This window comes from Pyrus communis, chromosome 4, assembly GCF_963583255.1.
Source record: "Pyrus communis chromosome 4, drPyrComm1.1, whole genome shotgun sequence".
NCBI lineage: Eukaryota > Viridiplantae > Streptophyta > Magnoliopsida > Rosales > Rosaceae > Pyrus > Pyrus communis.
In genome coordinates, this window is record NC_084806.1 from 13,727,469 (window position 1) to 13,739,091 (window position 11,623).

The window sequence follows — 11,623 nt, forward strand, 5'->3', positions numbered from 1 at the left end:
ATGCCCATTTCCAGGTACCAGGGTTGGACTCTGGTACATGGCGCTCTGGGTAAGACAATTCTGGTAGTGGTGCCAAGATGTTAGCACTAGCTTCTCCCTGAATTTTGCTTCCGTTGAAAATATCTTGGCGGTGGCGAGTTGCCTGATAATTGGAGGCTCGGAGAATGTGTTATATTTGGTGGCTAGAACTGGCTTTGCACTGGAAGATGCCAGAAGAAAATCGAAGAAGAAAATCAGAAGTACCCGTCCGAATATTCACGTTCCTAGTGCTTTTTACAAAAGCCTGTCCTCATCGGAAAATAGGTATTTTAGCAAAATGTTTATTAAGATTGGTATAACTTCTCACTTTGATTCTTGACAATAAAAATAGATAGAAGTGGTCCATAAGTTTGCGCACCGTCAATATCCTCGTTAATTAGAAGATTGGTTTGACAAAAATACCTTAAAAATGTGATCGTTCATATGACAATTTAACAAAAATATTAACAAATTTTTCATGGAATGACTAAAATAATTTACGGTGGACAAACTTGTGGACCACTCATATCGATTTTCATTATTAGTTACCAAAATGAGAAGTTATATCAATCTCAATGACTATTTTGGCTAAAAAGTCACAGAAATTATTCACATGCCTCTTAAAACATAACGATCCTAGAAGTGTCGTTTTTCTATAGAGCTGGGCCACACCTATCTGCTAGTAGATGAACATGGTTATAAATAGAGGCACTGGGCAGCAATGAACTGCACGGAACAGCCCACTAGCCCTTGCTCATAAGCCATCCTTCTGTGTTCTTCCTTCAGCTTTTTTCCCCAGAGTTAAGCCAGTAAGCCATTTTCCATCAACCATGCAAGGCATAGCACAAAATGTCGGGAGCAAGGTGACCTCGGCGGTCACCACCACTGCTCAGCACATTGAGGGTGAGCTCAGCCTCTTCACTATGTCCGACAACAAAATATTAGAGCTCATTTATGCAACCCACGTCCATGAGGACAACTCCTTTGATGTTGATTCTCTCTTCCTTGTCACTGAAAACATCATCAAGCATTCGACCCAGATCGTTGATAGCATTGTGCAGGTATGAGATTGTGTAACATCCCTATGTTCTTCCGCTAATTAAAAGAGAAATGTTAACTACAGTCGCTTAAACGCTTAATACACGAGATAGCACTTGCTTAAGAAGCTCAGAATAGTCTGTGTGTTTATATTGGGAAGACTGTTAGTTAGAGTGAAACGTAAGCCAGGGTCTGTTAACTTCAATTGCCTACCCGACAATAACTAGCATTGCTCTTAATTGCGATGGCTGTGCTAGATTCCCTTGCATTTATTAAAAATAATGCTATGGCACTCGATATTTCAGTTGGTTTTGTCCTGAAAATTGGTAGAGATGAAGTGTGTAAGGGACATTTTGTTTGAGTACTTGACAAATAGATCCAACGATTAAGTAGTCGTTTTCAGTCCGATCTGGGGCAGCAAATTAACCTAAAGGGGCCCTGGTTCCCAACACTAACGATTTGCAATTTGACAGCTTTTTTGGGGGCATGCTCAAAAAATACAAAAATTATATTGAAAATAGGATAGTTCTGAATTTTTAACCGTTAGGTCTTAGTTTTTGTCCAAATATCTTACGGTTAAAAATTTAGAATATCCGATACTCCGGAGCAATATAGAAGATCCCCTAAAAGCATTGTCAAATCGGGAGTTATTGCACTAAACCAAAAGAAGGAAATAATTAACTTGATCTAGAGTCATAGTTCTAAAATATGTTACTGCAAAATATGTAGAATGAGAGTACCATTCAATACATATAGCTTGTTTTATTAGCATCTCACGTTTTGTTCAAATTATTAGAACACTGATTTTTTGCATCATTAAAAAAAAAATTTGAAAACTATTTTATGTCTCTAACTTTTCATTAGAAAATATTCCATTTCCGTTAATGAAATGTAGAGAATTTTTTGTAATAATTTTATCAGAACACTTTTCTTATAATTAAACTTAACTTTTTACCTTAGGAAAAAATTAATTTGGGAATGTAGAGACTGTTCTTAGAAATTTGTTTTAGATAAAAACATGGTAAATGTTCCACCTCATAACTTCAAACGAGCTAAATTTTTTCAAAACAGAATGAGTTTAGAGCCTTTTAGTACGTTAAGGTAAACGACTACAAGATTTACAGTACTAAGAACACAGAGGTTGATATGTTCTACTTTTAAGATACCCAGCCTACCACAAAAGTACTCATCAGAGTAGACATTATTTGAAGTGGACAAGTTGTTTCACCTTAATGTTTTCTTTTGATTTATCTTCTTTGGCACCTTTTTCTCCTTAGGTTACAATACAGCCCTTGAACGCTAACATCTGGACGTTTCCTTCTCCTATTGATATTGATAATGATGTTGCCTCTGGACCTCTTTAAATTTATTATTTGACAGAAGGGCCACATACAATTTTCTTTGTTGGTAAATCGGACACGTATAAATTAGAAGCTTGAAAATGATTTTATTAATAATAATCCTCACTAAAATTAGAAGTTTTAAAGATTTGGAATCCAAATCATTATCAAAAAGAAAAAAACCAAATGTATAATATTACTTCTCTCTCCAACAATATATGGTTTCTTTTTGGGACTAATCCAACAATATCAGATTAATGAAGTGATTAGAAGTAAGAAATATGTTGCAATTATATTACTGTGCTGAGTTTAATTTGAAGTATCAGCAAACTTCCAAATGGTGAATAATTACTAGTGACTTGTTGCAGGGCACCCAAGTACATGTTGAAACCATTGATGAGAACCTCCCCAAAGCCACCTTCAGTTCTCCATTGTGCACTCTCAAGTCCATTGGCTGTGAGGTCATTATTTACAATATTGCATAACAAATTGATTAATTCTAAATTTTCCTTTTTTTTCCGGAAAAAAAACAAAATAAAAAAAAATTTCTTATAGTTCCTATAAAAAAATCATGGGTTTAATTATCTGCAATTTCTTTCAGATGTCATGCAAGCCACCAGGTGAAGAAATTGCCCACGAATCAACCTTGGCAACACTCAACAAGCTCTCAACTTATTCATGGGAAGCCAAGGCAGTGTTGGCCCTTGCAGCATTTGCTTTGGAATATGGAGAGTTCTGGCTCCTTGCCCAAACTCAACGAAGCGACCTACTTGCCAAGTCCGTCGCAATCCTCAAGAGAGTGCCAGTCCTTCTCAAGCCCACGGACCTCCAGAAGCGCAGGCGAGCTGTTGTCGAGCTCAACGACCTGATCAAGGCCACATTGCAAGTGATTGAGTGCATCTTTGAGCTTGAGAAGCTTTCTGCTTATGATCCAAAGGATGTGCCAGCATTGGCAATTGCAATGGATCACATACCGGTCAATGTCTATTGGTCTATCATAACTATTTTTTCTTGTGCAACTAAGATCACCCTTCTAACCAGTGATGAGTAAGTTCTTTATTTCCAAGCCAATTACCATGTAAAAGTATATAGTCATTATCAATACAATTTTAAAACAAGTAATATTTATCTGAGTTGGTTTCTTGCGTTGTAGAGAGAAGCCATATGATTTGTCTCAATTTGCTCAAAAAATCAACTACATCCTCAACAAGCTTAAGATACAATTGTCAAGCTGCAAAAAACAGATAGGTGAGTACTTGCACTGTTGTACACGTACATGTTACACGTGATATGCATTGCTGAAAACTAAGTGTTTTCTGTGTAAAACAGAGGAGGTGGAGACCTACTGGAAGCTGAGGAAACTTTTTCGGACCCCTGCCGAAGTTATGGAGGTTTTCAAGGCCTTGATTTTCACTAAGGATACCGTGCAGCCAATTATTGATGGTTCGACTAGCAAAACGGTTTGCTCTCATAGCACGTTACTACTTTTTGATAAATTTCACTATTACCGTTTGTAGTGTATGTAGCTAATTAATGTAATCATTGTCCGTAATTTTTCAAACAGGTTAGCATTGATGTGCTGAGGAGGAAGTATGTGCTTTTGTTCATTTCCACCCTTGACATTTCTGATGATGACATTTCGGTTATCAAACCAGTTTATGAGGGGACAAAGAAAGACGATAAGTATAAGATTGTGTGGATCCCTATTGTGGAGCAATGGACTGATGACCTACTAAAGAAGTTCGAGGTCTTGTGGGCCAAGATGCCATGGTACACTGTGCAGTATTTTAAGCCTGTAGCCGGCATCAGATTCATCAAGGAGGAGTGGCACTTCAAGGGCAAGCCAGCTGTGGTAGTGATGAACCCGCAAGGCAAGGTGGAAAATACGAATGCTCTCCACTTGATTCGGATTCATGGAATGAAGGCACTTCCTTTTCATAAGGGAATAGAAGATACTCTCACAAATGACAAAGAATGGATCACTCTTATTGTGAATGATATTGACCCAAAGATACAGACCTGGGTAATTAATCCAATTCATTTTTCACAATTCCACAGCATTACAGCACCAATTTTAATTCAAATTTGTGGGTATAATTTTTATTTCTTCGTTCGAACAGATCAAAGAGGAGAAGTACATCTTCTTCTATGGAGGCAAAGACAAGGACTGGATCAAGCAGATCGCAGAGAAAGCAACTACCATTGCCAATGACCCCTTCATCAAGGAATTGAAGATCAATATTGAGCTATTTTGTGTTGGCAAGAGCCCTGAAGGCGGAGATGACCTTGGAATTCTCGGGAGATTTTGGAATGGAATTGAGAGCTTGTTCTTCACCAAAGTCAACAAGCAAACTGACACTGTGACCAAAGAAGTCCAGAAGCTGCTTTCCTACAAAAATGAGGGTGGATGGGCTGTGCTTACTAAAGGGTCCACTGTGGTGGGGAGTGGCCATGCCTTCACAATCTTGAAGGTCCTCGACGACTTCGGCAAATGGAAGAACTCCATAAAGGAGAAGGGCTTTGAATTCTCGTTCAAAGCACACTACGAGGAGGTGATTCAGACTATGAGGTACTGCTGCCGCCTTGACATCCCGAGCGTTGCTGGAAAGGTCCCAGAGACCATGAACTGCCCAGAGTGTCCTCGCACCATGGAGACATTCGTGAGCTACAAGTGCTGCCACCCTGATTCTCCCATGAACGCGCATGATTGAAGGGCTTGCTGTTTTGAGTCTATGAGGTCATCTTATGACTATAGTATGAAGTTATGAACTTATGCGTTGTGTTTGTGTGGTACGTAGTGTCGTCCTTGGGACTTGAGTAATGGGTATTTTCATTATTATGTAATCTGATGATGCCTACCAATCTGAGTGGTGAGTGTTGTGTGATGTGTACGTGTGTCTTATGATGCAATGTTATGTTTTAAGTTTTATGTTTCTGTAGCACTTTTCGCCCTCGATATCATGCATATTTCTTTGAATTTATTATATTGACATGATCAATCAACCTGGTAAATCCAAGCATGATTTTATTTGGTGGTTTTCATTTTTTAGAGATGAATGTAAATATAACATAGAATTGGGTTCTATTATTTAGCAAAATGGGTGCAATCCTTACTTACAGGGAACAACTGAAAAAGGTCATAAGACCGACGATCAGTCCTCCTAATTAAGAATAAAACTCATCTAACCCAATAGCAATTAGCTAAGTTTGAGCAACCTTCTTATGCGTGAGCCTTGAGCCATATTTAATTGATCATCACCTCTTTAATACAGGTATACAGGTAGAGTATCTCGGACATAAATGGGAAAAGAATGACAAATAAAAAACGTTGTTGAATTTTATTTTAATAAAACGATTGTAAGAGGTAGTCTATAACATGGAGTCGTGTAGCAAAGGTGTGTGACCTTATCTACAACTCTAGAGAGACATTAGTTGCTTGCTCGGGCACCCTACGGCTGAGCTGTGGCGAGGTAGTCGACCACTCCCTCTGAGAGGGGAGTGGTGGTCTGCTGATGGCCCTAGTGTTGTACCAAGGTCCTTGGTTGATAAATTGGTCGTTGACCTTGATTGTTGTGAGCTTTATGTTATTTTTTGTTGGGCTAATCTACTCTGCCTATTAAGTTTAGATAATGATATGCTCATGCTATCAAGCTAGTTTTGTCAGTCAAATGTTACGATCTACATGACACGCTCTGATTAGACGTGGTTATTTATGCTTCCACTTATATCACTGGAGATGTTTTAATACTTTGAGGCCATGTCGTCAATTGTGAAGTACTAGTCCACAAACCTAACCCAACTTCTTTAGTGGTTAACGTTTCAGAAAAGAAGTTTTGATCCATGTAAAACAAGAGACTTTCAATTGTAATTCCTATTGGTGCACAATGGATATATCACGGATAATGTTAGGATGGTCAAATTTTTAAATCAAATTTGTAAACTAAATGACGTGTCACCAGTAAGAAATAAGCACGTTAGTCAGCACTTAATTACTAATCCAATCATCCACAACCACATCATTCGATTTGCAGAGCTGGTTTAAAAAATTTGATCTTCCTAGAATTACCGATATATCATTGCGAATATGATAAAGGCTTGGCAGTAAATTGGCAATATAAACATCGAATTATTGCTTTTTAATTTGTGTCCTTTGATATTCTTCGATTCATTCAATCCAACGATTGAAAATTGAGAGGTGTATGGAAAATAAAAAAATGTGGATAGCACACCCCAAAACAAAATTTTAACAAAAAATAAAGACACCCAATGAACATTTTCAACCATATGAACAAAAAAATAAAGGCACGGGCCATGTCTCTTGGGTCTTGTCCGCATGACTTTTGTCCGTTTAAAATACTCAACCAAATGTTTTTGTCATTTTCAATGATTGATTTTATCCTTAGAGTTAAGAATCAATAGGTGTTGGATAAATTAAAATCCAATGAAGCCATTTTTTATTACTTTTCTGATAAGGTTTGATCATTTGACCAACATCAACAGCAACAACAACAAAGTCTTATCCCATTAAGTGGGATTAACTTTATGAATCTTAGAACACCATTGTGCTCGGTTTTATGCTTGTCTTTTGTTAGATTCAAGTGATCCAAATCTTTTCTTGAAGTCTCTTTCCAAGTCTTCGATCATATGACCAAACAACGAAAAAAGTCCATGTTTGTTGAATGATCATGGAAAGCCTGCCTGAAAATGCAGTGATGACCGAGGAGTTTTCTAACTAGTTATTACCGATGATGAGCAAGAGAAACACATGGAGATGGAGGATAGGGATGAGGGTGAAGGTAGTGAACGGACCAGCCTTTTCGCCAGGTTTCAATCATGAAGCTCATTTTTGCAGTTAATTACCTTGTTCCTGAGAGACGCCAGCTTTAATGTTCATGCTCTATTCATAGTCAAAAAATAAATGACTGTTATTGGGCAAGTTTTTTTTTTTTTTCTCTTTGAGTAGAGTGATATCATTAGTGGGTTAAATAGTTAACTTAATTATTAATGAGGAGGAAATTTGATAAGAATCGAACCCGTATTAAGTGCATTGACATGATTTCTTTCCGGCACTACGATAAATAACCCTTTGTAGTTGTCATTGCCTCCCTCCAACCGTAATATTATATTCCTTGTTCTTCTTTCATCTGTAGCAAGAGGGAAAAACTTGATTATATTCCTTGTTCTTCTTTATCATAAACGATATTACTATATATTATAAGCCATAATCTTAAGAGGAGTCCCGGGAAAAGTTAAACTCGAACTACATTGGATTGATGAGTGACACATTACCTTGATTTTTCTTGCGACTCCAGTGACATTTCATGTATATATACTCGAAAATTAGAAGAAAAATAAACATGATCTTATTTGTCAACAAACAGGAAAAAGAATACAAAGTAGCCCTGGAAAGCTTCAGCTAAAAAACAAAACAAAGAAAAGGCTCAATAGGCTAAAACACTCTTTTAATCGATTTAACAATAGGCTAATAGGATTAACTAAATTAATCATTAGAGACCGAAACAATGAGAATGTCTAAAAATTAAAGTTCTTCTTGACTATTCTTTAACCCCTAGGTGAACAAAAACATTTTCAAGAAATCTGTTCAGGAAAATATAGAAACCCATGAGGCAATTCCATCGTCTGGGATAACACATATTTACCTGGACTCCAACCTTGAGCCAAAATTTTTCTGTTCTGTAGCATCCACCACACCGAACACATTTCTCGGTAGGGGAATATAACGCTTCTCCTTGTGAGACCTAATTTTCACTTGGAAGGTAACAGATACAAAACATTAATCAGTACACAGAACACCGCAAATAACAGAATTGTCAAACACATTATGCTCAAGGGAAATTATTGTAACAAAATTCAAACTGATAGCAATCGCGTCCGTGGATACCAATGACTTTTCTTTTAATTACTTGACAGGTCCAATCCCAACTTGTGTCATTTTCCTAAAGATGCTCCAATTTCTCAAAATATTAAATCCAACTACATTTCTCAATCCCCAAATGGCCACATATGAGAAACCAAAACAAAGCCTTGAAGGGGGAAGAAGAAAGAAAAAAGAAAACAGAAGAAAGGTACAGTTCGGCTCCTACAGCAATGATTTACCTTTTGTTTTGGCAAAAGTTTCCATTTTGTTAGAGGTTTAGGCACCGGTAGCTGTAGAAAACAATAGAATATGTCATTGGCAGTCCGACATCATGCTGAAGAACACAATAGTAACAACTAAATCAGTTACAGAAAATACCATTTTAGTCAACCAATTAACATGATAGGAACCGTAAATTGGCATCACAAAAGGGGATCAACAAAAATCTCGACAATTACCTGAATACACCATTCTACTTCTTTTCAATTGTCAAGCACTCTGCATGTATTCACTATCAAATGCTTATATACACGATCAAACCTATCAAAACAACATAAACAACATCGTTTTAACAACCACTGTCAAAAATACACCCAAAATTAAAATTAGTAATAAGAAACTAAACTAAAAGCAAGAAAAATAAAAATTGAAGATTGATAAGACTTACAAATGCCATCTTTACGACCTCCACCCAAATCACCTTCTCAAGTGTTGACCCTTGGCAGTTCATGTTCTGCAAAATAAGTACAGAACACTTCCATTTGACCAAAAAAAAAAAAAAACGAAACCCATGAGAGAATCAATTTTCTAGGCCAATTATACATTAAATTTCATAAAGTTCGATAAAAAGATAATAAAATTCCTAAAATTTAAAAAAAAAAAATCCAAGCTTTGAATTAAAGGAGCAAAGAAAATCTACTCCTAATCTTACAATTGATGGGGGAGAGAGGGATTCACCCACAAATTGCAGTCTCCATGGATCAATCTTTCTTTTTTTCTTGAGTTGTGGAATGTCCAGTTTAATCCAACACCTGGTTTCATCCATTTAAACAAACAAACCATCAACAAAAACATTTAAAATTTAAAAATAAATTAAAAGAAAGGAAAAATTGAATCATGGAAGGTTGCGGGGGTGAGACCAATGGCCCTGTATGCCAACAACGACAACACATGTGCGTAAATGCGACATTTGACAAAGTCCTATTTCAAAACCTACAGATTTAAGTGACAAAACTTGCTAAAGTGATCACAATGGCATTGGCAATAAAAATTAAAAGCATAAAACTTAATTTCCAATTGTCCAAAATGCCAGGAAAGATCTCATTTCTTAGTAGCATAAGACATACTGAGATACGACAAAAATATGGCTTTACCTTGAACCGGTCAGTCTCCGCAAATCTCTCACTCACATGAGTAGCCATGTGTGGATCCTAAAGCCCATAAAACATTACACATAATCAGTGCAATACCAACTTAATTCCTCAAATTTGTAACAAATACAAACTCAGAATTGTAATTGCATTCAAAGAAGAAACACAAAAACAGACATTCAAACAACCTTTTTGATTGCGAGCACAAATGCACCAGCATTAATAAGAACATTGGTCAAAGAACATGTTCCCAGCCTAATTTCTAACATCGCATCACCTTCCCCAACATCGACCGCAGCTGTGAGCTGATCCGTTGATCTCAAAATTTTACATTGAGTGCTGCAAACAAACCAAAATCAATCAAAGAAAAGAAATTCGGAACTAAAACGATTTTACCTATGATGGAAAAAAAAAAAATATCCAATTAGATGAGAATTTACATAGTAGAATTAATAATGCAATTTCCGCAATCATACAATACGAAACCCTGAACTCAAAATCCTGTGCAAATCCTCAAATCCAACGAAACAAAAGGGCGTACCTTTTCTGCTGAAGAAAACACATTTATTATCTGACGATACAGAGAAACCATAAAATCATGAAACCAAAACCCTAGTTGCCTAAACGCATTGCAGGGGAATGAAAAGGTAGGGTAAGGAGACTTAAAGGAGCGGATGCTTGAGCAGCAGCTGCCATGAAAGAATCAAAAGGCCAGACAAACAAATCCCTAGAAAAAGGCCCTAAAAATCCATACCCATACCTCCCTTACCCGTTCCCTTCAACCCTCGCAAAAAATCCTCTCATCTCTCTCATCCTTGTCCCATCTCTCTGTGCAAATCGCAGAAAACAAACCCTAAACCAAATCCCTGAAATCCCTCGCCTAAATCATCCCACATCTCTCTTGGACACCCCCTATCTTTCACTCTGCAAGCCCTAAACCAAATCTCCTAATCCTATCTTGGACCCCCCCCCCCTCATCTCTCTGCCAATCGCACAAACAAAACTCCAAACCTAATCATTCAAATCCCACCAAAACCTAATCCTTGAAATCCCACCCAAACCTAATCCCTGAAACCCCTTGTCTCAGACGCTCAACACCTCTCTCTCTCAGAAAGCCCAAAACGAAATGTCTAGTAGGCATCGAATCGGCCTGCAACACCCCCAGGCGAGATCGAGAGCGACAGAATAAGATATTTGTGAGAGAGCTGCGAAAGAGAAAAGGGAAAACGATAGGTAAAGCAAACAACACAATTGAAAGAGAGAACCCAGCGATGATCAACACGTGGATCAAATAGGCAAAACCGAAATTCTAATCTGAACGGCAACGCAGCCGCGGTGTAAATAAACTGATATTCATTCCAAATCACTGTTCATTTGAACAGTGCAATTGGAATCCTTTCTTTAGACTAAAGTAATCATGTGCGTTTGTTTCACCGGACTGTTTCGGATTGGATTAGCTGCGAGGACTAAGCTAGACTGGTTTAAATTAGATTAAGCTGGACTAGCTTAGTGAAGTGTTTGGTACAGTGTTGGACTAAGAAGCAGAATAATGAAAATAGTAGTGTCACCAGTTTGATGTTTGCTCAGACTAGGACTACATTATTGTTCTATTTTAATTGTTTTTTTATTAAATATATTATTAAAATTAATAATATTGGATGAGAGTGAGACTTAATAAAAATACAAAAACCAAATTTTCTTGCCAACGAAAGAAACATACATGATTCAAGAGTAGCATTGTTCCAAACATGAATATAACGAAGTGTTCTCCCAACAATCGACAGGGTTCAAAACGCTTTTCTTAATTATTCACCTTTGGTTTAAAGTTAGTAGATTAGAACCAAATCCACCCCACACATCATTAACTTGAAAGAAATGGTTCTTTGACAAGTTATCATTTTGTTTACATGCTTCCACACATACTCCGCAACCTGAAAATATATTGAACCAACACAAGGGCATGTCCGAAATCTAGACGC

General features: G+C 37.2%; 2 protein-coding genes across 8 annotated transcripts; one reads left to right on the top strand and one right to left on the bottom strand.

Annotated features, from left to right (window-relative positions):
• Window positions 1–803: 803 nt before the first annotated feature.
• On the top strand, window positions 804–5,338 carry LOC137731911 (protein SIEVE ELEMENT OCCLUSION B-like). The gene is made up of 7 exons (XM_068471171.1): window positions 804–1,079; window positions 2,765–2,857; window positions 2,998–3,443; window positions 3,550–3,644; window positions 3,726–3,856; window positions 3,961–4,419; window positions 4,517–5,338. The coding sequence occupies exons 1-7, from the start codon at window positions 849–851 to the stop codon at window positions 5,105–5,107; spliced, it is 2,046 nt and encodes a 681-aa protein (XP_068327272.1). The 5' UTR covers window positions 804–848; the 3' UTR covers window positions 5,108–5,338.
• A 451-nt stretch (window positions 5,339–5,789) lies between these two features.
• On the bottom strand, window positions 5,790–10,869 carry LOC137731477 (ribosomal RNA small subunit methyltransferase, chloroplastic-like). Of its 7 annotated transcripts, none has more exons than XR_011068265.1 (10): window positions 10,186–10,869; window positions 9,833–9,983; window positions 9,648–9,704; window positions 9,206–9,305; window positions 8,942–9,028; window positions 8,733–8,814; window positions 8,514–8,564; window positions 8,057–8,165; window positions 7,430–7,540; window positions 6,483–7,293 (listed from the first exon to the last, which is right to left on the bottom strand). XR_011068265.1 is itself a non-coding variant. In XM_068470592.1 (4 exons), the coding sequence occupies exons 1-4, from the start codon at window positions 10,206–10,208 to the stop codon at window positions 9,294–9,296; spliced, it is 243 nt and encodes an 80-aa protein (XP_068326693.1). In that variant the 5' UTR covers window positions 10,209–10,869; the 3' UTR covers window positions 9,058–9,293. The 7 variants fall into 7 exon arrangements, 2 of the variants coding, with proteins under 2 accessions (XP_068326693.1, XP_068326694.1); XR_011068266.1 differs by having other exon boundaries at window positions 6,484–7,293; window positions 8,942–9,007; XR_011068269.1 differs by having other exon boundaries at window positions 5,790–7,263; window positions 9,833–10,869.
• Between the last annotated feature and the right edge of the window lie 754 nt (window positions 10,870–11,623).